The 25,141-nt window shown below is 42.2% G+C and overlaps 1 protein-coding gene across 1 annotated transcript in view; it reads left to right on the top strand.

The window, feature by feature from the left end:
- The window catches only part of LOC124598711 (maternal embryonic leucine zipper kinase-like), a 425,764-nt gene that overhangs the window by 81,972 nt on the left and 318,651 nt on the right, over positions 1-25,141 (top strand). The window contains exons 6-8 of the mRNA XM_047136020.1: positions 3,569-3,736; positions 17,025-17,210; positions 18,135-18,267. Of these exons, the coding sequence (XP_046991976.1) occupies positions 3,569-3,736; positions 17,025-17,210; positions 18,135-18,267 (487 nt within the window). The remainder of the gene's footprint in view (positions 1-3,568; positions 3,737-17,024; positions 17,211-18,134; positions 18,268-25,141) is intronic.

Genomic DNA, 25,141 nt, shown 5'->3' with positions numbered 1-25,141 from the left:
GTTAGAGGCAGTGTTTTTAAGTGTTACCCACTTTGCCATAGCAATAAAGCAAAAAAGTATCACATCTATCGTAAGGAGTTCTGTGCAGTGCTCCGTATTTGTGGATGATTTTGCTGTTTTCTCTTCCTCCTCCAGTGTTGCAACAGCGACCTGTCATTTGCAACTTACAATGCCGAGGTTAGACCAGTGGGCTGCGAAGACAGGTTTTCTACAGATTTTTGATTCCAAATTGTGGTGGTTGCCACACCTGAGGGACCTGAAACCCAGAACCCTGAAGGAACTGAACACCCTAAAGTGCACCAGTCACAAGTCTAGGTCAGTGGAGCATTTGGGAGGATGGTGCTTCAATCTTTGTCCAGCCATCCAGATTCAGGTTTCCTGCAATTTCCATAAATCGCTCCAGGCAAATGCAGGGATAATCCCTTTGAAAGGAGTTGGCTGATTTCCTTCCCCATCCTTGACACAATGTGAGCCTGTGCTCCGTTTCTAATGAGACTTCCTTCCTTCATTCCTCGGGGAGTGGACAGGGTGCATCTGCTCCACTTTCAAAGGGCTTTCGTGCATTTGCAACTGGTCTCTGGTTGCACAGTGTGTGGATTGGTGAGGCGTTCTTATTTGTAGATGATTGACGCTGTCCACGTCCGCAGCTCGTGGTCGTGCGGTAGCGTTCTCGCTTCCCGCGCCCGGGTTCCCGGGTTTGATTCCTGGCGGGGTCAGGGATTTTCTCTGCCTCGTGATGACTGGGTGTTGTGTGATGTCCTTAGGTTAGTTAGGTTTAAGTAGTTCTAAGTTCTAGGGAACTGATGACCATAGATGTTAAGTCCCATAGTGCTCAGAGCCATTTGAACCATTTTTGACGCTGTCTACCATGTGGGGTTAGACTGGCCCATGGGTACTTACAGGATCAGCCTCAGCCAGTCTCTGTGTTGAGCTGGTGAACTCCCACTTACAATCTCACAGCAACTGCTCATGGTGCTTCCGGCATGCAAGTTTCTTACATCTCTGAATCCATGGGCATATCATAATGTTGCTTGTCCACCTCTGGAATACGTTTTCTCCAGTCCGTAGCAACAAGGCCATTTGGGATCTGCGTGCAGCATTTTCTATAGTCACTTACTGAGGAGCAAGCACAATCCCAAACCCAGGTTTTTAACCATCTGCCACACTGATTACTGCAGAGGTCCAGAGTAATCTTAGATTTACTGCAGTACAGGAGTGGTTGCACATCCAGCATGTGTTTTTAATACATTATTTTATGACATGTTAACTCAGCACTGCTACTCTACAGCTGTCTTTATGGGTGGGTCGAAACGGGTGGACACTGTTGGTTGCTTTGTTGTTTTCTCCGATCGTGTCCTCAAGGTCTAACTGACTCGAGAGTTTACTGTCTTATATTTGGAACTAAATGCGATCTTACAGGCACTGGAGCAGATGAAATGTGCGTCAAGTGCTATATTCCTTGTCTATTCGGATTCCCAGAGAGCCCTTCACACTCTACAATGCTTGTATCCTGCAGATAAAGTAGTTCAGATTATCCAGGACACCCTTCTACAACTACAACAGCTGGTGAAGGAGGTCTCTTTCTTCTGTGTACTGTGGCACAAGGGTATTGCAGGGAACAAGAGGGCAGATGTAACAGCCAAGATGGCATGTCGTGATCCTCAGTTATTTCAGTATGCCATCCCCCTGCATGCTGTCTCCTCACTGTTGAGTTACAGAGGCTTGTGCTGGTGGGAAGGTGAGTGGCTGGAAGTGAAACATAATAAACTGCATCTAGTAAAGCCCTATACACAGCTGTGGTGTACTGCCTTTCAGCCACGAAGACGCTATGAGGTCCTCCTTATTTGTCTTCGCAAAGGCTACAGTCCTCTGACCCATGGCTTCTTGCTCCCGTGTGACGCCCCTTCAAAGGGTGGTGCTAGTGGAGTACAGATCACTGTGCATCACATTTTACTAGACTGTGTTTTATTTTCAGACCAGAGGCCAGTGGTAGATTTGACCTCTATTTTAAGTGACATTTAAAAAAATGTGTGAGGCTTTTAAGGTTTTGTGATTTGTATAACTTGTGTCCAAAAATTTTAGGGAGAGATTCTTAATTTGTTAACAGGGTAACTGTCTCACCCATGTTTTTTGTAAATAGTCAGCTGGTCACATATCCCTGTTTAGCTCGTCTGTCATTTTATTCTGATTTAATCCCTTGTGTAGCACCTTTCACGCCTTCTCTGTGTCTAGCGTGTGGGATAAGTGTGATTGTGTGAGTTAATGAGAGTGAGGTGGGAGTGAGCACATGAACATCATTTTGTAGGTTTCATTCTCACTGTGCGCAACTATTTTAGCAATTTTATCCCCATTGGTTCCTTTTAAAATGTGTTAGGGCTCTGATAACCTCGCTGTTGAGTGCCGATAAAGTCAAAACGCATACATGATAACACCACACAGATGACTGGCTGTAAGAATGAGTGGAAATTTGGACTCATAGTCAGAGTAAATTTTATGAAAACAGTTTTTTAAAATTGGAACTGAATGTAAGACGAAAACTATCCCTAAGTGAGCAATCTTTCTCTACTTATCACAGCAAAAATGTTTCCCTTTTTAAAACCATGATTTGTGTTTGTCATGGGTAAGAGATGTGCTAAACTTTTGGTTCATTAGCAGGATACTGGGAAAATGCAGTCAGTTTACAAAGGAGACTGGGGATAATGCTTGCCGCATCCGTGGAACTCAACAATGCACATGTGTCTCCCAGATTGTGCCACTGATGAGCAACTCAGGGAGCCCAGTTTTTATTGACTGAGAAGGTGTTTGGCAAGTCTCAGTTTCCTGAGCTGTGGACTGGTGAGCACTGCCAGTCCTCTGTAACCGTAAGCAATGAGGATGCTTTAGTGACCATTGTGTGTCACACACTATGGAGATCTTGCCTTACCCAATCAGATCGTGAAGATGTTGGAATGTTACTAATCATGTTATCATAGAACGGCATCTCTGAGCAATCTTGTCTTGTTTTGTGCAATATCAGTGTCATGGTTCTTTTTTTTCCCTTCATCTGTTCCAGGAGATGCAGGTTTGAATCCTGCCTCAGGCATGGATGTGTGTGATGTCTTTGGGTTGGTTGGGTTTAAGTAGTTCTAAGTTCTAGGGTACTGATGACCTGAGATGTTAAGTCCCATAGTGCTCAGAGCCATTTTTTTCCAGGAGACCAGCAAGCAAAAATCACTTGTCATTGACTCGTTGTGCTCTCTTAAATTGCTGTGTTCTCTCTTGGCCCTAAGAAGTGTTACTAGTGAATGGAACACTGGTTTCTCATTTGGTAGGATAATGGTTCAGATCCCCTGCTAAACATATAGTGTTTTTTCCGTGGCTTGCATAAAGCTCTTAAGATGAAAGCTGGGGTGGTTCCTCTGAGGAGGACACAACTGATATATTTCCCATTCTTTCCCATCTTAAATTGACATCTATCTCAATGCTCTCATAATTAACTGGATGTTAAAATTTATTTTTCTTCTTACTACTTAAGCATTGTTAAACAGAAGTTTTGTAATAGGCATGACACTATGAAATTCTTTTGCAGTCAGGACGATACCATGAACCAGAATGGCTGTCAAGGAACAGCAAAGACCTTATTAAATCAATGTTACAATTAGACCCAAAGCAAAGAATCACAATTAAAGAGCTCCAGAATCATCCTTGGGTTTTGACTGGCTATGGAGAACCTGTTGCCTCAGAAAGTCTCATTGATGTGAGTAAACTTTTAACATAATTATGAGTTGCTAAACACATTCACACAGAACAATATTGTTATTGTTTTGTAACTCTCTCTGTTGTTTAAATGATGCTATGACAACTGAAGACAGTGTAAATTTATGTTTGTACTTTAAGTAAGTTACGTTATGTCTCTTGTACACTGTGAGGTAGATATGGATTGGTTTAAGTAGATAAATTATTTTATTTTGTCTAGATATTACTAGAACAGGAACACTAAATGGAAACAGCCTGCTTACAATACAGATAACATGAATATTTGGAAAAATTTATCTGAGAGTAGGCAAGATTATAAAATTTTCATTTTTAACAGTACCTATGTTTCGACAGCTGCCAACCCTTCCATACAGATTAGCCACCCGTGGGCGACATATCTGCAGTGAAGGGAACTCCCCTGCCCAGTATGCTGAAACTATCATGAAGGCCTTTACGGAACCACTGTTGCACGGTTCTGGTCTTGTGACAAGGACAGTTACCGTGCTTGGAAGATGATACTCGTGTCGGAGAAGACATCAAACAGCTGTCATAATGCCTTTGATTACTATCAGACTCTCATGGAATCCTAGGTGAACATTCCTCCCCCCCCCCCCCCCCCCCTTTACCTGCACCCCCATAGCATCTTAGCGCCCAACCCCTCCCCTCTGCCTGGTCCCCTGCGGGTTCAGGGGTTAGAATAGGCCCGCGGTATTCCTGCCTGTTGTAAGAGGTGACTAAAATGAGTCTCAAAAGTATCGGCCTTATGTGATGGTCCCCTCTCGGGTTTGACCTCCATCTTTCTAAATTCTTCCGAAGAGCGAGCCAATTGGGGAAGGGCGCCTTACGTAGTGCACTGTATCTGTCGTGCGTTGAGACCTTTAGCCGACTTTCTCGTCGTCGCAATGCTGTCCCATTCGTTTTCCATCTCTTGGGTGGTTCCTGGGTGCGATTACCACTCTGCACTGTGCAGTGTTGCATTTTGCTGAGAACCATATAAGAGTTTAAATATGGTCCAGTGTATTATTTTCCATAGGGACCTACTTTTGCAGTCTGATGACGAGCTGCACGCCAATTTAGAGCGCCGAGGTGTTCATTTCGTCCAGCGCGTTCATCGGGATCCGAGGAATAATCAGGTTGCTACCGATGCCTTCATCTTGGCCTTCGAGGGTGATACATCACTGGAGAAGGTCAAGGTGATGGTCTACCGTTGTGGTGTCAAGCCCTATATCCCTCCCCCGATGCTGTGCTTTAAGTGCTGGAAGTTCGGCCATATGTCTTCCCGCTGTACTTCTAGCCTCACATGTTGAGATTGTGGATGCCCATCACATCCCAATACTCCACGTGTCCTGCCTCCCATCTGTGTCAACTGTGGAGAGCATCATTCACGTCGCTCGCCAGACTGCAGGCTCTTACAGAAAGAGTGCAAAATCATGGAATATAAGACCCTGGACCGACTGACCTATACTGAGGCTAAGAGGAAATATGAATGACTACGTCCTGTGCGAATGACTTCCTCCTATGCCACTGCAACGACAACTGTGTTAGCCCCATTTGTTCCGCAACTTCCGCAAATCCAAGAAGAAGAGCTCTTAGCCCAAGGAACTCGCGGTGGCACCCACCCCACCGCAACCTTCCAGCTCTGCGTCTGAGGATGAGGTGGTGATTCTGGCATCCGCTTCGGACCTGGATCTCACCAGTCACTCAGACGGAATGGATAGCAGTTGCACAGGTATTCAGTCGGTGGCAGCAGGTGACCAGGAGGCGTAATCTGCCTCCCCAGTCCCTTCACACCTTCCTCGGACATGAATAATGTCATCCTCCAGTGGAACTGCAGCGGTTTTTTCCACCATCTAGCTGAGCTCCGACAGCTTGTCAGCCTTCACCCTTTCCTCTGCATCGCTCTCCAAGAAACTTGGTTTCCGGCGATGCGAACCCCCCACCCTCCCTGGCTATTGGGGTTATTATAGGAACTGGACAGCTTACGAAAGGGTCTCTGGTGGCGTCTGCATCTATGTACTTCACTCTCTTCACAGTGAGTCTGTCCCTCTCCAAACACCTTTAGAGGCTGTTGCTGTTCGGGTGTGGACGCCTCAGGCTGTTACTGTCTGCAGTCTGTATCTTCCACTGGATGGTGATGTCTCGCAGCATGTCCAGGCTGCACTGATAGCCCAATTGCCACCAGCTTTCCTGTTATTGGGTGACTTCAACACCCATAACCCTCTGTGTGGTAAGTCAGTGGCGACAGGTCGAGGTGCCTCCATTGAGAATGTATTGGCACAGCTTGACCTCTCCCTTTTAAACAATGGTGCCTTCATACATTTCAGTGTGGCGCATGGCATGTACTCCGCCATTGACCTTTCGATCTGCAGCCCTAGCCTCTTACCGTCTGTCCAATGGAGTGTGCATGACGACTTGGGTGGTAGTGATCACTTTCCGATCTTTCTGTCACTGCCACAGTGTCTGACTTCTGGGCGCCCTTGCAGGTGGGCTATGAATAAGGCTGACTGGGACTTGTTCTCCTCCATTGCCGCTATTGAGCCTCTTTCTAATGAAGCCATTGATGCGGTGGTTCACTCAGTCACCACTGGCATCGTTACTGCCGCAGAATCTGGCATTCCCCGTTCTTCTGGGTTCCCTCAGCGGAGGACTGTGCCTTGGTGGTTGCCTGCGATCGCTGAGACGATTAAAGATCGCAGGCGGGCGCTCCGGCGTCACAAGCGGCATCACTCATTAGAAAATCTCATCGCCTTTAAACGGCTCCGTGCGTGGGCCCACCGTATCATTCACCAGCACAAGCAGGAGTGCTGGGAATGGTATGTCTCCACCATTGGCCTCTATATCTCTCCATCACAGGTTTGGGTCAAGATTAGGCACCTCTATGGCTATAGGACCCCTGTCAGCATCCCTGCGCTCTCACTGAATGAATGGAGCAGTTTGTACTGACCCCGACACAATTTCCGACCGCTTAGCAGAGCGTTTTGCTCAGAGTTCCACTTCTACGAATTACCCACTGGCCTTCCGCTCCATTAAAGAGCGGTTGGAACATTGGAGCCTTTCATTTCACACGTGCCTTTCTGAATCCTACAATGTTCCATTCAGTGAGTGAGAATTCCAACGTGCCCTAGCCGCTTGCCCTTATACGGCTCCCGGGCTCACACACCTTTCAGTAGACTGCCAGCGACACCTCCTAGACCTTTACAACCGTATCTGGGTCGAGGGTGAGTTCCTGTTGCAATGGTGGGAAAGCATCGTTATCCCCGTTTTGAAACCTGGCAAGAACCCATTGGAGGTGGGCAGCTACCGCCCCATTAGCCTCACCAACGTTCCTTGCAAGTTGCTGGAACATATGGTGAGCTGGAGGTTGAGTTGGGTTCTTGAGCCTCGGGGCCTTCTGGCTCCGTCCAAGGGTGGGTTCTGTAAGGGCCGCTCTGTCGCCGATAATCTGGTGAGCCTGGAGTCAGCCATCCGTACAGCCTTTGCCTGCCGTCAGCACCTCGTTTCTGTCTTTTTTGACATGCGGAAGGCATATGATACGACATGGCAACATCACTTCCTCTCTACGCTCCATGGTTGGGGTTTTCGGGGTCCGCTACCGATTTTCATGCGAAATTTTCTGTCGCATCGTACCTTCCGCAGGGATTTGCCTTAAGTGTCTGCCTGTTTATAATTGCAATTAATGGGCTCGCTGCGGCTGTGGGAACATCTGTCTCAGCATTCTTGTATGCTGACGACTTCTGCCTCTATTATAGCTCTATTGGCATTGCAGCTGCTGAACGTCAGCTGCAGGGCGCTGTCCGCAAGGTGCAGTCTTGGGCTGTAGCGCATGGCTTCCAGTTTTCGGCTGCCAAGACCTGCATTATGCATTTCTGCCGGCGACCCACTGTTCACCCTGAGCCATGGCTTTATCTTGACGGCAAACCTCTTGCTGTGGTGGAGACACATCGGTTTTTGGGTGTGGTTTTTGATGCCCGGTTGACTTGGCTCCCTCATATTTGGCAGCTTAAACAGACGTGTTGGTGCCATCTTAATACACTGCGATGCTTGAGCCACACCAGCTGGGGAGCCAACCGATCTACCCTCTTACGGCTCTACCAGGCATTAACTCAGTACCGCCTGGATTATGGAAGCCTGTTCAGCTTCCCCTTCTGCGATACGGGTGCTGGACTCCATCCTTCACAGTGGAATCCAACTTGCCACTGGAGCTTTCCGGACCAGCTCTGTGAACAGCATACTTGTGGAGGCAGGTGTCCCTCCACTGCGGTTACGGCGCCAAAGTTTAGTGGCCGCTTATGCTACACACGTTTGTAGCTTGCCCGGGCATCCTAATTATCATCTCCTGTTCCCTCAGTCGGTCATCCATCTCCCAGACCATCGGCCCCGGTCGGGTTGTCCGCGTCAGAGAGCTTCTTCCGGGCTTGGGGTTTTCCCTCTTCCACCTTCTTTCCGGCCCCCCCTGTGTACACCCCCATGGTGTGTGCAATGCCCTTGCCTTCAGCTTGAATTGGCACAGGGCCCGAAGGACTCGGACCCTCCGGAGGCCTTTCACCGCCGCTTTCTCTCCATCCTTGCTACGTATCAGGCTCTGGCGTTGTCTACACTGATAGTTCGATGGTTGCTGGTCATGTTGGTTATACTCTCACTCTAGGGGACCATTACGAACAACACTCATTGCTGGCTGGCTGCAGCGTTTTCACTGCTGAGCTGGTTGCCATCTTTCGTGCCCTAGAGTTTATCCGCTCCTGCTCACGTGAGTCCTTCGTTATCTGTAGGGACTCCCTGAGCGGTTTACGAGCTGTCGACCAGTGTTTCCCTCGCTCTCGTCTGGTGATGGCTGTCCATGAGTCACTTCATACTCTTGCCCGTTGCGGCCACTCTGTGGTCTTTGTGTGGACCCCAGGCCATGTTGGCATACCCGGCAATGAACATGTTGACAGCCTGGCCAAACAGGCCACCAATAAACCATCTCTGGACATTGGCCTCCCAGAGACTGATTTGTGAGCAGTCTTACGCCGGAAAATTTTTGAACTTTGGGACACCTAATGGCGCAACCTGACCACACCAAACAAACTCCATCCTATCAGGGAGATGATGAATGTGTGGTGGTCATCCATGTGAGCCACACGCAGGGACTCAGTTGTTCTTTGTCAGCTCCACATGGGCCACACCAGCTTGACACACAGCCATTTACTGCGCCATAAGGACCCGCCTCTACGTCGCTGCGGGTCGGCCTTGACGGTGGTCCACATTTTGTTGTCCTGTCCTCTTTTAACTGTGCTCAGGCAGACGTTTGCACTGCCTGATACGCTCCCTGCCCTTTTAACCGATGACACTGCTACGGCAGGCTTAGTTTTGCATTTTATTCGGGCAGTGGGCTTTTATCACTTAATCTAAGTGTTTGTCGGTTTTTTTTTTTTTTTTTTGTTGAGTCTGGCCTTTGGCCTACGATTTTAGACTGGGTTTTTTAGTGTGTTTCTGGGTGGTTGGCTTTTCCTTTTTTGTCTCTATGGTCGGCCAACCACTGTCACACACTGTGTGATTTTAATTCCTTTAGTCTGGTCTCTGTCTGAGTCTTTCTTGTCCTGTGTCGTCTCTTGTCGTCTCCATTGTTCATTTTTATTCTCTGTGGGTGTTTGAAGGTTTTGGAACAAGGGACCGAGGGCCCTAGCAGTCTGGTCCCTCCAATCCCACAAACCAACTAACCAACCTCTGCCTGTGTTCATGGTGCAGTACATGCTTCAAACAGTCATATCTGGTGTCACAAGAAACATCATTTAATGATGCGAGATGTTTCCATTGATCCATGGCCGAATCTTGATCACCCACTGTAATCATGATTGACAAAGTCATTGGGTCGACATATGAACAGGTCAGGGCTACCTGCTGCAGAGTACCGTATTTAACAATGTGTACTAAATTGTATGCTCAGAAACACTTGTGCCTGTACCAGTATTGTACTCTGTTGTCGGATCTGGCACAGATTGCTTCCTGGCCTACTTTACAGAGCTTGGAAGCTTCCGATACCCACATTCTATGATGCATTGTGGATATCCAACACATTGTCACCTACTTAAGTTTTGACTATGTTCCGACCACTTTTCATTGGCGCACACAACAGTAGCTCCTGACCCACTGACTAGCTTTGCCTTTTTCAAAATGCCCTGACCGCACACACACACACACACACACACACACACACACACACACACACACACACACACACACGCACGCATAAACTGTGCAGCTACATTGCACTGACAGGTGGCACACAGTAGTTACATGGAGGTGTGTGTGTGTGTGAGATTGACAGTTAGCTAAGAATCACGATGACTGCCACTGCAAAAGTCTTTTTCAATAGAGCATCCAAGTAAACCTCCTATTCTATAAAGAATCAAACTTCTATGTATAAAACTGCTACATATGTCTGCTAACTTTACTATAGTGTTTAATACCTGACTTTAAGTGTGCTGACAAGAAAAAGTTTAGAAAGGGTTCAGAATTTTGCTTAAAGGTTGTTAGTTGTCACTAAATGTTCTCATTATGAAACACTGGATGAATATAGTCTGAGTATTCCATCATTTGTTGGGAGTGCATCCAGGATATTATCAACTCTTGTACTGATATTTTTGCCCACACATGTGTCAAAACTAACACTGTTAATAACGAGCATGAGTCATAGATAAAACTTTACACCTCTAAGAGTAAAAACAAAGCAAGGGCAGAATCAGCAAATCCACAGTGTTTACAAAGTGTTTGCATGATTATTATGGATGGTATGTGTGGGAATGACAGGCAATGAAGAACAAGAAAAGATTTTCCTTGAGGGTGCAGATGTGAAATGAGGGTTTCCATGATTTGTTGAGCTGGAAACCTTCGTCTAAGTCAGACAGATTCTCTGCTAATTGTAGGTCCACAGTTTCCTTGACCATTGAATACCCATAGGATGAGGCAGTGGCCAGCATCTTACCTTCCCTTTAATCCATGGATTGGCTAGTTGGAAATAGAATGTTCAGCAACTGCAGATTTGTTGGGCTATAGTAAGCGAATGTATCCCTGATGTTCAGTGGAATGTTTTATTACAGTGTATATTGTTTGTCCTATGTACCTTTTACCACTACCACAAGGAATTTTGTATACATGCAACTTTTATAAAAGATGATCATCCTTCACATATCCCAGAAGAGCTGCTGTCTTAGGTAGTGACACAAAGATCACATCCCTTGAATTCTTCTCCAATCATCTTGCAGTTTTTGAATCGATATTCCCCACATATGGTAGAAATGCTGTAGACCTCACATCTCTTTGTTTTTGCTCTTCTTCTGAATGGTCTGGCACTTTCACTTGCAGAACTCTCATGGGTTGATGTTTTTTATATCCATTTGTAGGGAATATTTCTTTCAAGCATACCATTTCACTCAGTAGGCTATCAATGTATGCCACTGCATGAGCCCTGTTTTTTAAAGTTTTAAGTGCACTGATAGTTTGCGAAGGATGGTGGCAGCTAGAGACATGCAAGTATAAATTCGTATATGTGGGCTCATGGTAGATGCAATGTTCTAAAAACCCATATTCTGCCCCCCCCCCCCCCCCTCGCCGAACTAATACACCCAGAAACATTAGACACCACAGCCATTCACTTGCCATTCCATTGTAAATTTGATATTTTCATGAATGGAGTTTAAATGTTCAAGAAACTGAAGAAACTGGATCAGGTTATCCTCACCATGGAGCTGAGCTATGAATGTGTCGTACACATGTTTTCAGGTCACTGTTAGTTTTAAAACTGAAGAGTGGAGTGTTTTTTCTTCAAAATCCTCTGTGAATAAATCTGTCACCTTGGGTGACAGAGGACTGCCTATGTCAACACCATCAATGTATTCAATATATTGGTTATCAAATAAAATGTAGTTGGAGGTTAGCACATGATTAAATAATGCCGTTATGTCTTCTTCAAACTTGCTGCTATTCAGTGACAGAGTGTCAAGAGTAGGTAGTTTTGTGAACAGGTAAACAATGTCAAAACTGACCACGAAATCATAGCAGTTAAGTTTCAAAGTTTTTAACCTGCTGATAAAATCTGCTGAATTATGGAAATTATGTTCACATAGACCTACAAAAGGTCTCAACAATGAGGCTAAATATTTGAGTAGCTAATATATTCGCAAAAGATCCTGAAGAAGAAGGATTCCACTCTTCAGTTTTAACTTGTTGATGACACATTCATAGTTTGACCCCATGGTGAGGACAACTTAATCCAGTTTCTTGAACATCTAAACTCCAGTCACGAAAATATCAAACTTATGATGGAATAGTTGGTATGTTGATAGACACACATCATCTATCAACATACCAACGCTTTCGTTTGGTAAGTTAAATCATCTTTGTTTTTAGATATATTTTTCCCACGTGGAATATTTCCCTCTATTATATTTATAATGGAATAGGAAACAAATGGCTGTCTATATTAGTACGGAAAAAGAGAGAGAGGTTTTTAGGACATTGTGTCTACCGTAAGCCCACCCATACTGATTTATACTTGCACACCTCTAGCTGCCACCATCTTTCACGAACTATGGGTGTATTTAAAACTTAAGTGCACAGGGTTCATGTAGTATCAGATGCTGGTAGCCTACTGAGTGAAATGGTACACTTGGAAGAAATATTTCCTACAAATGGATATACAAAAAGTCAAATTAAGAGAGCTCTGCAGGTGAAAGCACTAGGCCATTCAGAAGAGGAGCAAGAACAAAGAGATGAGAGTACTACAGCCTTTATAACATATGTGGGAAACATTTCTTCAAAAATTGCAAGAGTAATGAAGAAGAATAAAGTGGATGTGATGTTCGCTTCACCAGCCAAGATAACAGCTCGTCTGTAATATTTGAAGGATGATCTTCTTTTACAAAAAGTGCATACATACAATATTCCTTGTGCATGTGGTAAAATGTACATAGGATAAACAATAAACTCTGTAATATAATGTACCATTGAACATTAGGGATACATTCCCATACTACGGTTCAACAAATATGCCGTGGCTAAACATTTTATTTCCACTGGTCATTCAATGGATTAAGGGAAAGTTAAGATGCTGGCCACAGCCTCATACTACTGGTATTCAATGGTCACTGAAACTGTGGAAATACAATTAGCAGACAATCTACTCAACCGGGACTAGGGCTTCCAGCTCGACCAATCATGGAAACCATTCATTTTACATATGCTCTTCAAGGGAAATACTTTTCTTGTTCTCCATTGCCTGGCATTGCAGCACATGCCATCATAATAATCAACCAAATCCTTTGTAAGCACTATGGATTTGCTGACTCTGCTTGCTTGGTTTGATTCTTAGAGGTGTACAGTTCTATCTGTGACTGACACACATTACTATCAGTGTCATCTTACACACAATCATGTTTGTTCCACAGTGTGAAGTGCTTTAAAAATCTCATAAACACAGTGTAAAGTGAATGAGGAAACAGTTTGTTTGAATATCGTGAAATGAAACTGCTACTAATACATAGAAACAAAAAATTTGAGCATTTAACTGATGTTTGCTCGGACTGGAGAAAAATTAGTGCTACTGTCAGTAGGAATGGATGATATTTAACATAACTCTTAAAACAATACAGTTACTATGTCATACCTATTAAGCAAATGATATGTTCCACAACAGACACTATTAAATTTCTAGTAGAGTGGAATTCACCAACAAAAAAACAGTGTTTTCACCTTGTTTTTGGATACAGTGAGAAAACTTCTTTACAGTGCTTCTCTTCATGGCGTTAAAAATGACAGCAATTTCAAACAAACTGGTACCATTGTCACTGTAATAGACACCCCAGAGTTCCTTCTTGTAACATTCTGTTACACATACAGATAGCTCTGTGCAGTGGGGATGTCACTCAGGGGCTGGAACACATTTGTTGCTTCAGTAAAAGTTAATAGGTCTGCACTACACAGAGTGCTTAATTGCTGCACTGTGCAGGCCGTTTCAACACTGAAGCCATGACCCATGTACAGTGCCAAGTTTGTCGTTGGATTTTAACCGCATTCCTGTACTCGCTTATTATGCAAATGTGATATACTGTAAAAAAGTGAGTTATAGAAATTTCACATTAAAATTTGTGTAGTTGTGTGTTGTTGACAATGAATAAAAATGTAGTTATCTTTGGAGATATTTTTCTGTAAGAGACCAAAATAACAAAATTGCATGGTGCAATATTTATGGTCAAGCATTATGCTTCTGAATGACAGCGGAGTAACTTCAGAAAACATCTGGAGCGAAGGCATTTAATAACCCAAGTTCAGCAATTCAATTACTGTCGGGCTTACCTAACTACAAAATATGAAAATTCATAATGATTTCCTCAGGTGAACTATTTTGCTGGTTTCAGGATGTTTCATGGACTACGTAGAACCTACTAAATAATTAATGGGTGTTTCGGATCTTTTGCTTGGTTGGAACTGAAACATTGTAACATATAACTCATAATTAACAGTTTATCTGATCATTAACAGTCAGTATTTGAATACCAAAAAATTCCTGTTACAATACAGCTAAAATTGGAGATTACCTATAGTCCTGAATCTTACTGGCAGTTTGAATCTATGTGCCAGACAAGGACCTTTGCAGTTTGCAGGCAAGTGCTCTGAAGGTGGATAGGTCGTGCTTGGATGGCTCAATTGGTAGAGCACTTCTCCACAAAAGCAAAGGTCGCAGGCTTGAGTCTTGGTTTGGCACACAGCTGAAGTATTCCAGGAAGTTTCAAATCAGCCACAAAGTGTTACAGAGTGAAAATTCATTCTGGATATATGCAATTTGTTATACTGGTATGTGAGTGATCTTCAGAAATGAAAACAACACTAGGTTTGCCCAAAGGATGTTTAATTATATCTCCAGTGTTTTCAATATACATAAACAATATAGTCAATATGCATAAACAATATACAAGGTCCGGCAGAAAAACCTCCCCTTTAAGGAAAGCTAATAAAAACAAAACCAAATAAGGTAGAACAATTTTATTTATACTAAATAAAAGTACATATTATGCCATTTTAGAAAATACTCTTATGGTCTTACTTTTTAAATAAAACATCCCTTAAATGGCTTCCTGCACTGTCGACACACTGTTTGAGCCTTTCCCTGAAGTTATTCATTACTCTTTGAGTCATTTCAGGTGGAATAGCTTCAACCTCTTGTGTAATTGCTTCTTTCAGGGCTCGTAAAGATTGTGGACGTTGTTCATAAACTTTTGCTTTTAAATAGCCCCAAAGAAAGAAATCACAGGGCGTTAAGTCCGGCGATCGTGGGGGCCAGCCAATGTCTCCACGCAACGAGATCACATGTCCAGGAAACATTTCCTTCACCAATGCCAGTGGCTGCCGCGCTGTGTGGGCTGTAGCACCATCTTGCTGGAACCACACGTTCTCTATTTCACCAAAAAGCTCCCTTAGTTGCGGTTGGAGAAAGTCGCGGAGCATGGCACAATAGCGGTCACTGTTGACGGTTAAATTCCTGTCATTTTCTTCGAAAAAGTAAGGACCGATCACTCCGGAATTGTAAACAGCACACCATACTGTTACTTTAGGGCTATGAAGTGGTCGTTGATGAAGTTCTTGGGGATTGTGTTCACACCAGTACCTGCAATTTTGGCTGTTCACTGTTCCGGCAAGGTGAAAGTGTGCTTCATCAGAAAAAATCACAATATCGTTGGGACGAATGTTCCGAAGAAGGTCTTGGCACAAACTTACACGGACACCACAGTCTCGTTCACTCAGTTCCTGCGTAGTTACAATTTTGTAAGGATGCATTTTAAGATCTCGATGCAAGATTCTTCTCACACTTCGATCAGATATCCGTAATGCTACCGCATGCTTTTTAGCGGATCGTCGGGGAGATTGTTGAACTGAAGCTCTAACTGCATCAACATTTCCGGGGCCTGTTGCAGTCCGTGGTCGTCCAGGTGGTTTCCTTTTTAATGCGGAACCTGTCTCACGAAAGTTAGCAACCCAAGAATAAATTGTTTTCTTATCGGGAACAGGGTCCCGTCGTCCGAGCGCAAAGCGAACGCGAAGAGCACGTTGAGTATTAATAGGCGATTCGCCATTTTGAATAAAATCTTCCACTACGAAGGCACGATGTTCACCAGACCACGCCATGGCGTACACTGAAAACGGCACGTAGGCAGCTACTTAACGACGCGCCCCCCACCACTCTGCTCCTTCTACTGTCCGCTGCACGTTACTTTGTAATCGGGGAGTTTTTTATGCCGGACCCTGTATCAGATAGGATCACCAACATTTTGAAATTTTTTCACTGGTGATGCTGTCATCTGCAGAAAAGTATCATCATCAAATGGTCCTACGGAAATGTAGGAAGACTTGGACAAAATTTCCACTTCATGTAATGAATGGCAGATCTCTTTCAATGTGAGTAGATGTAAGATAATGACTATAATAAACGGAGAACCCGACAGTATTTCATTACAAGATTTGTGGTCAACATCTTGAGCAGGTCACATAATATAAGTATTTAGTAGAAATCTAAGAGGGTTATATGACATGGGATGATCACTTAATATTCAGTATTAGGGAAAATGAATAAAAGACTTCGATGTGTTGGAAGAGTTATGGGAAACTGCAGTGCATCTGTATTGGAAATCACGTGCAGGAAGCTAATATAATTAATATTGGAGTATGTCCCGGTGTTTTAAGTCCTTATTTAGTAAATCTGACAATACGTATGGAGACAATACGTATGGAGACAATACGTATGGAGCAACTTTCAAGATGACTGCTTGAATTCTATCGGGTCAGTGTAGCCCATACAAAAGTATAACATAGATGTTCTGGGAATGTAGATAGATAGGGATCGTTAGATGAAAGTTCTTACAAAACCTAATTGGGTAAATTTAAAGAACCTCTATCTGAAGAGGGCTATGCAACATTTCTGCTACCTGAATCATATATCTTGTATACTGATTACAAGAATAAGGAAAGGGAGATTAGGGCACCTACTGAGACATATAGACAATAATTTTTCCATCACTCTATACACAAATGGAATAGGACAGAAAATGGATAATGTTGGTATGAAGTTCTCTCTGCCAGTTACTATGCAGTAGCTTATTGAGTATATATGTAGATGGAGATGTAATGTGAGGTATTGTGTTCTTGTCAGTGAAATGTGCCATTCTTGATATGCAGTTTTCATGCTCATTCATGGATATATCTTCAAAGATTTAACAAAGGTGTAAATCTGTAGCTACTGTATGTTCGTGTCATTTCAGTTTCATGAAATGGATCGCACGTGTGTTGGCATTATGGCCCATTACCATGGAATAACGTGGGAAGAAATGTGGTCATCACTGAGTAAGTGGCCTTATGACTACAATACTTCCACTTATCTTCTCCTTCTTGCAAAGAAGAAACGTGGTTCTCCTGTAAGGTTATCTCGTCCGACATACCGTGTTAAGGTAAAGAATATCAACACTTAGTATTTTAATGACTGATTATCTATCTTATTTTAGTTTCCCTTATGTATACAGGTGAAATTTGATTAAGTATTTGATAAAATGAATCAATTTATACATGTTCTTTGGACAGTATACAGCACATTTTCTGTTGTAACTCTCTCTCTCTCTCTCTCTCTCTCTCTCTCTCTCTCTCTCTCTCTCTCTCTCTCTCTGTCTGTCTGTCTGTCTGTCTGTCTGTGTGTGTGTGTGTGTGTGTGTGTGTGTGTAATGCTTTATTGAAGATGGTCTGAAAGCAAGCACTTTCTGACATATCCTTCAAAATGAAAATAAATTAGCACCTGTGCGGAGATGAATGACGGGTGGTACATTGGCAGAAAATGGCATTCGCTTTCAAACGTAAATTAATTACTTTAATTGTTTTTAAGTTTTTATGTACTTCTGGCATCTTGAAGCACCGAGTTCCAGAAATTAAGAAAACAAACTTGACTGCCAAATAATTTTTATGTGGAAAAAGTACATCATATATTACATGTCAAAAAAATTGGTATATAATTTCCCAATGTCACTGTCACAAATCTGTTAGCATCTGCTGTTTTCTGCATTGCTAACATGGTAAGGAAGGAAGTAATTTCATCATGTTGTTGAAGGTACCTAGGAAGCTAATAACAGAGTTAATTTTTGTGTGCAATGTTTATACATAACTTATTAAAGAGCTACTTTTCGTGAATTTTCACAAAATCCAAGTTAATTAGACTTCTGCTGTAGATTATAATACGAATATGTTTTTTTAGATTATAATATGAATATATTTTTTAAAGTTACAGTACTTTTGGTATCTCAAGACACATAGATCAGATCTCATTCTCTCTTTCACTGTGTTAAATATGTGGCTTTCTAGTTATTATTTTTTTCCCCCCTATGCAGGGTTGTGACGATAGACTCCAAGGAATGGAAGATTCACCTGTCAGAATTCCAAAAACAGCAAATGCGAGGCTGAAAGAGACATATGTGGTTGTTGCAAACGAAGAGAGAACAACTGAGAAGTTGACAGCAAAATGTAAGACTTCAGGGTATACTTTTTAATTAAGCATAAATATAGCAAAACAGTAAACTGGAAAAACCTAGTCCATGTTAAATAACATAACATGGATTACTTTTGAATACATTATGGTAGTGACGGTGATCAATGTGTTACAAATATTTACTATTAAAAACAGTCTTGATCACGATTTATTTATTAAGGTGACCGGTTTCGACCAGTACTATAGTCATCTTCCTACTCAATGGTCTTAAGATGACCACAGTAGTGGTCGAAACCGGTCACCTTAATAAATAAATCATGATCAAGACTGTTTTTAATAGTAAATATACATAACAAGGAAGTTAAAATTCTTCAGTAGTACTGTCAGCTGGGACAATGTTCCTTCTGTTGGAGAATGTATTATCCATCAAAGTGAACTGAAGACCTGGGCGGGTAGGCAGCACTGTCTTGTTTGATTGATTGGGAAGCAGGAACGAGGGGTAAAATAGTATACGAACCAATATTCTTATAAGTGGAATGATATCACACTGCTGTATGTCAATGCCCTGGATAGTGAAACAATTAAACATGGGCTCGCACTTTTCTTTGATAATACTTCTCGGACACTATGACTTTGTCAGCATTTATTTACAGTATAATATATATGAACTCGTACATTGTCTAAATAAACCCCTGGCCACATATTATTTATTTTTATTTACATTTTATGGCCTTCATTGGACCACTGTAGCCAACTGTATACAGAGAATTTTCCAGTTTTCTGTCAGCCCAGTACTACTTCATTCTGTTGGATCTTATCGTTCTTTCTCCATCGGAAATCACCCTTCCTATTGTCTGTTTGTTGATTCTCATTTGCAGTCTGGTTTGTTTGTCTGTGAGTTTCCTGGTTTTGTCAGTTTTGTTTCTCAGGTCTTCCAATGTAATCTGTAGCTCATCCATATCTTCTTTGATTTCTGTAATCCACTTAATGTTGTACTTACTATTCCACAATTTTTCTATTATTCTCCTGATGATCCTGCTCTATGGTGTTCTGATTAGATGTCCGAAAAATGAAATGCGTTTCTTCCTGATTGTACTCATCACTGGTTCTATTTCCTTGTAAACGGTTTCATTTGTAACTACTCTCCAGTGTCCATCTTTCTGGTACGATTTGTTGATGCACGTTCTGATTATTCTTCTCTATTTTGAGTATTTTTTCTATTTGTGCAGTGTTAGTTGTTTTGCAGATGGTTTCACTTGCGTATGTTATTTCTGGTTGAGTGACTGTTTTGTAGTGTTTTAATTTTATTGCTATTGACTGGCTCTTTTTGTTGTAGGTGTCCTTGGTTATATATTGTGCTCTAGTCAATTTATTTATTCTGTTATGCCATGTTGGCTTTCCATTGAGGTTATATGTTATATCTCCTAGGTATTTAATTTTATCTACAATTTAGATTTCTTGGTTTCCTGTGGCAATTTTGTTTACGAGGGGTGGGTCAGTTAACAAGATGATTTTTTTTTCCAAGGATAGTCCAAGACCAATTTTCTGTGCTATTTCCTGCAGTGAGATAACTTGTTGTTTGGTTTCCTGAATACTGTTGGACAAGAGAGCAAGGTAATCAGCAAATCCCAGATAATTTAAACTTATTTTGTCTTTGGGTCTTCCGATTTGGATGTTCTTTGGGTTAATCTTGTACCATTCCCTCATGATGTATTCTAAAGCACAGTTGAACAGCAGGGGTGACAAGCAATCTCCTTGTCTTAAACCTGTTTTTATGATGAATGGCTCAGAGAGTTCCCCCCGAACTTGACTTTTGATACAGAGATGGTTAAGGTGAGTTCTGTCAATTTGATTAATTTTGTACGGAGCCCGAAGTTTCTTAAGGTTTTTAACATTGAATGTTTATGGATACAGTCATGTGCTTTTTTAAAGTCCACAAAGGTTATTACAAGAGGTTTATTTCCTTTCTTGTAATATACTATGGCTAATTTTAAAGTGATGATCAGTTCTGCACAGCTTATCCAAGGTCTGAAGCCTCCTTGGTATTCATCTAATTCTTCCTCTAGTTGCACTTTGATCCTCTTGTGTAGGATTCTGGAGAAAATCTAGTATGTTCAGTCTAAGAGAGAGATACCCCTGTAATTATCTGGGTTGCTTTTATCTCCTTTTTTGTGGAGTGGGTGGATTATGGCTGTGGTCCAATGTTCGGGAAACTTTTCTGCTATCCAGTTTTTTGTTAGGGCTGTGTGTAAGGATGTTCGAACTGTATCACTGGCATATTTCCTAATTTCTGCAAAAACGTGGTCTTCTGCGCCTGCCTTATAATTTTTCATCTTTCTGAGCGCTGTTTCCACCTTTCGGATTATTGGAGGATTTATGAGATCAGGTGGAGTCTTGGTTGGTGTGCCTGTAATAATTATTAAAAGTTCCTGGCGTTCTTCACAATTCAAAAGTTTGCTAAATGCTTTTGCCAGGATTTCGGCATTTTCCTTGTCATTATGTGCCATTTTTCCATCTTCTCTTCCAGACATTTTGTAAAAGTCTCTGGAATTGGTTTTATGGTAATTGCCTTCTGTTGAGTCAATTAGAACTTTCTGTGATTGTCTCTTGGCTTGCCTGATAATTTGTGTGAACTTTTTCCTGATTTTTTGAGCTTGGTTGCATTTTCTTCTGTTCTGTGTGTTTGAAATTTTATCCTTGCATGATGTCTTTCTTCATGAATTTTGTCACAATCTGTGTTCCACCAGACATGTCTTTTACATGGGTCCAATGGGGCTAAATTTTCTGCTTGTTGCCTGAGAATTTGAACCAGTTCTTCTAAATTATCTGTCATTCTTATATTTTGTGTGACTTTTCTATATTTATCATTTCTAGTTAATTGGTGGGGTTCGAAGTTCCTCTTTCATTTATTGCATTTTGGTTTCTTTTTTAGTGGTGTGAACTTAATTTTGATTTTGACAATGTAATGATCTGAGCCTGTATCTACCCATCTTAATACTTTAACAGTGTAGATTTCTCTGTGGAAGAATTTGTCCATAAATACATGATCCAGCTGCCATTCTCCTTTTCTCCAATCAGGATGTTTCCAAGTTTTAAGTTTGTTTGGCCTTCTTTTGAAGTATGTGGACTTTGAGATCAGTTTGTGTTCCCTACAGAGTTCAACAAGTCTTTGACTATTCTTATTTGTTTGTTTATGTGGAGCCCATTTCTCAATGAGATCCCAGTATTTCTTTTCTCTTCTGAGTTGGGCATTGAAGTCTCCTAACAGGATCTTGACATTGTTAATATTTTCTTGGTTTATTGTTTGGTCAAGGAGATCCCAAAACTTTTCCACTTCTTTCCTACTTTTTGTTAGAGGATTCTTTTCATTAGTAGGGGGATGGGCATTAATGATGGTATAAATTTTGTTGGATGCATTTAAACTCAGAGTTGCAATTCTAGGGGAGATGGCTTGAAAATCGATAATTGAATCTGTTATTTTCACATTGAGTATAAACCTAGTTTCAAATTGGGGACATTCTTTCATGACCCTTATTCCAGGTTTCCCATTGTAAAGTTTGTAGCCTTGTGATTCGAATGGTTCTTCTGTAGTATTTCTCATTTCCTGCGGTCCTGCTACTAAAATTTTCTGGTTGTTTATTTCTCATGCCTAATTTCTTCATAAAAGTGTAACGTAGTTTCTCTTTCGAGACTCAATTGTCATGTCCATTCTGATTCATTCTTACAGTGTTTGACATCAAATTTCATAGCCAGAAGCAGGTGAGGTGAATTTACTTACGTCATTTAAAGTGGAATCGAATTTTATAGTGGTGAGGTAGCAGACTGCCTTAGCGTGCTTCTGGTTTGGCTTTGTTGCAAGTCTTGTCATGCTTTTCTTTTTCTTGATGTCAAAATGCGTTGGTGTATATGACCAAAAATGAGGGCGAAGACAGCTGACTCTTTTGCATACGCCAGTTCATGGCTGCAAAATTAACATACAATAAACTGATGTCATTGAGTGTTAATCACATAAGTTTCCCTTTAAAGTCATTAAAAATTAAATGCTGATATGGCAGGACACCCTTACCATTATCGTGATACTAGAACAATTTTTGTTGGCAGTGTTTCTATGATGACTACCACTGTCACTCTGAAAATTATAAAACATAACATAATGTAACTGGATATATAAAAAATCTACTCACCAAGCGGCAGCTAAAGACAAAAATAAAAAGAGGTTTTACATATGCAAGATTTCAGAGTCAGTGGCTCATCCTTCTGGCAGAAGGCTTGAAGGGGAAGGAAGAGGACGGGAGAGGTTCAGGAAAAGGGTAGAGTTCGTAAAAGGCACCCAACACCCCAGGTAAGGGGAGACTTACAGGACAGGATGAGAAGGAAAGACTGATATATTGGAAATTAATCAGACGAGACTTGAAGGCAGGGTAGTATGCAAGACAGAGATTACTGCTAAAGCTTTGTGTATGAGTTTATAAGAGTGAAAAATAAACAGATCATAAAATGAAACATGTAGAAAACTAAAAGAGAGTGAAGAAAGGAGTAGTTACTGTTAAGAAATGTTGAGACAGAAGAAGTTAATGTAAATTAAGACTAGATGGGTGGTGAGAAGCAAGGTCATATTGTAGTGCTAATTCCCACCTGTGGAGTTTCTCAAAACTTGTGTCTGGGGGAAGAATCCGGATAGCACATGTGGTGAAACAGGCACTAACGTCATGACTGTCATGTTGTAGAGCATGCTCTGCAACAGGATAGTGTGTGTTGCCGGTATACACACTCTGGTTATGCCCGCTCATCTGAACTGATAACATGGTGGTAGTTATGCTAATGTAAAAAGCCGAACAGTGTTTACGTAACATCTGGTATATGATGTGTGTCGTTTCACAGGTGGCTCACCCTTTGATAGTATTTGTTGTGCCAGTTACAGGGCTGGTGTAGTTGATGGTACGAGGGTGCATAGGGAAAGTCTCCCAGCGGGGACAATCACAACAGTAGGAGCCAATGGGTAGGGAGATGGGTGAAGAAGCAGCATAGGGTCTGACAAGGATTGTGCAGAGATTTTGGGGGGGGGGGGGGGGGGGGTGACAAAAAGCTATTATAAGTGTGGTGGGCAAACATATCTCAGACAGGATGGATCTCATTTCAGGACATGATTTTAGGAAGTCCTGGCCTTGTCAAAGTAGCTGATTAATACATTCCAGACCAGGATAATACTGAGTGACCTCTGGTGTGCTCTGAAATTGCTTTTTGGAGGGATCAGCAATACCAGGATTGGGAGATCAGCTTTTGAACTAGGCTGGTGGGGTTATTACGCCCAGTGAAGGAGGAAGTGAGACTTGTGGTGTATTGCTGTAAAGAGTCTGCATCCAAACAGATACATTTGTCTCAAATGCCAAGGTTGTATGGGAGGGAGTGTTTGACAAGGAAAGAATAGCAATTGTCAGAATGTAAGTAATGTTTTTTGTTAGTAGGTTAAATGTGGACAGAAGTTGGTAGCTTGCCTTCAGTGAGGATGAGATCAATGTCAAAGAAAATGCATGAAATTTGGAATAGGACCACACGAAATTTAATTGAGAGAAGGTGTTGAGATTCCAGGACTTTTAACAGGTCAGCCTCACCTGAAATCAAGATCCCATCTCTGTGATTCAAGTTGACATGCAGTCCCTCCTTAAAACCACTGGCCTCTCACAGGGACTAACACCTAATTCCATAGAACTTGTTACCCAATCTAAACCACGCACTTCACGTTTTACCTTCTTCCTAAGATCCAAAAACGCAATCATCCTGGCTGTGCTACAGTTGCTAGCCAACCACCAAATGAATATCTGCCTTAGTTCATCAATACCTGCAACCCACAGTGAAAAGACTTCCCTCCTATATTAAAGACACCAGTCATTTTCTAGATCATCTGGAATCCGTGCCCATCCCACTCCCATCAAACATCTTGCTTCTCACCGCTGATGCCATCCTCTCTCAATACCGACATCTCCCACACGTATGGTCAGTCTGCTGTTGAACAATCCTCAGTCAGCACCCACCTGATCCCAAACATAAGACATTCTTCCTGCTCACCTTAATCAACTCTATACTTACCAACTACTACTTCATCTTTGAGGGGAAGACATACATACCGATCAGGGGCCTGAGGTTGTAAGGAGGAACTGAAGGTCAGTTTGAATCGCAGGGGAATGGGATCTTGATGGCAGGTGAGGCTGACCTGTTAAAATTCCTGGAATCACTAAATACATTCTACCAATTAAATTTCATATGGTCCTACTCCGAATCCCATGCCACTTTCCTTGAAGCTGATCTCAACCTCACGAAAGGCCAGCTACACTTCCGTCCACATTAACAGAAAACAGTACTTACATTTTGACAGTTGCTGTCCTTTTCATGTCAAACATTCCCTCCCATGCAGACTCTTTACAGCAGCACACCACCAGTCTCACTTCAATGTTAAATGGACTTAATTATCCCACCAGCCTAGTTTAAAAGCAGATTTCATATCCAGGTGCACCACTTGCCACTCAGTTTTATTCTGATCTTGAATGTATTAATCACCTACATCGATGAGGTTATGACTTCCTAAAATCATGCCCTGAAATGAGATCCCTTCTGCCTGAGATTTTGCCCACCACACTTATAATAGCTTTCCATCCCCCACCCCCCAATCTCTGCACAATCCCAGTCAGAATCAACACTCCGTCTTCACCCACCTTATGGTTCCTACCACTATGATTGTTCCCGCTGCAAGACTTTCCCTATGCACCCACCCTCGTACCATCAACTATACCAGGCACTGTAACTGGCACAACATATACTATCAAAGGGTGAGCCACCTGTGAAATGACATGTCACTTACCAGCTGTTACGTAAATACTGTTCGTCCTTTTACATTGGCATAACTACCACCAT

This window comes from Schistocerca americana, chromosome 1 (assembly GCF_021461395.2).
Source record: "Schistocerca americana isolate TAMUIC-IGC-003095 chromosome 1, iqSchAmer2.1, whole genome shotgun sequence".
NCBI classification, from domain to species: Eukaryota; Metazoa; Arthropoda; class Insecta; order Orthoptera; family Acrididae; genus Schistocerca; species Schistocerca americana.
This window is presented reverse-complemented; position numbering and strand designations above follow the sequence as displayed.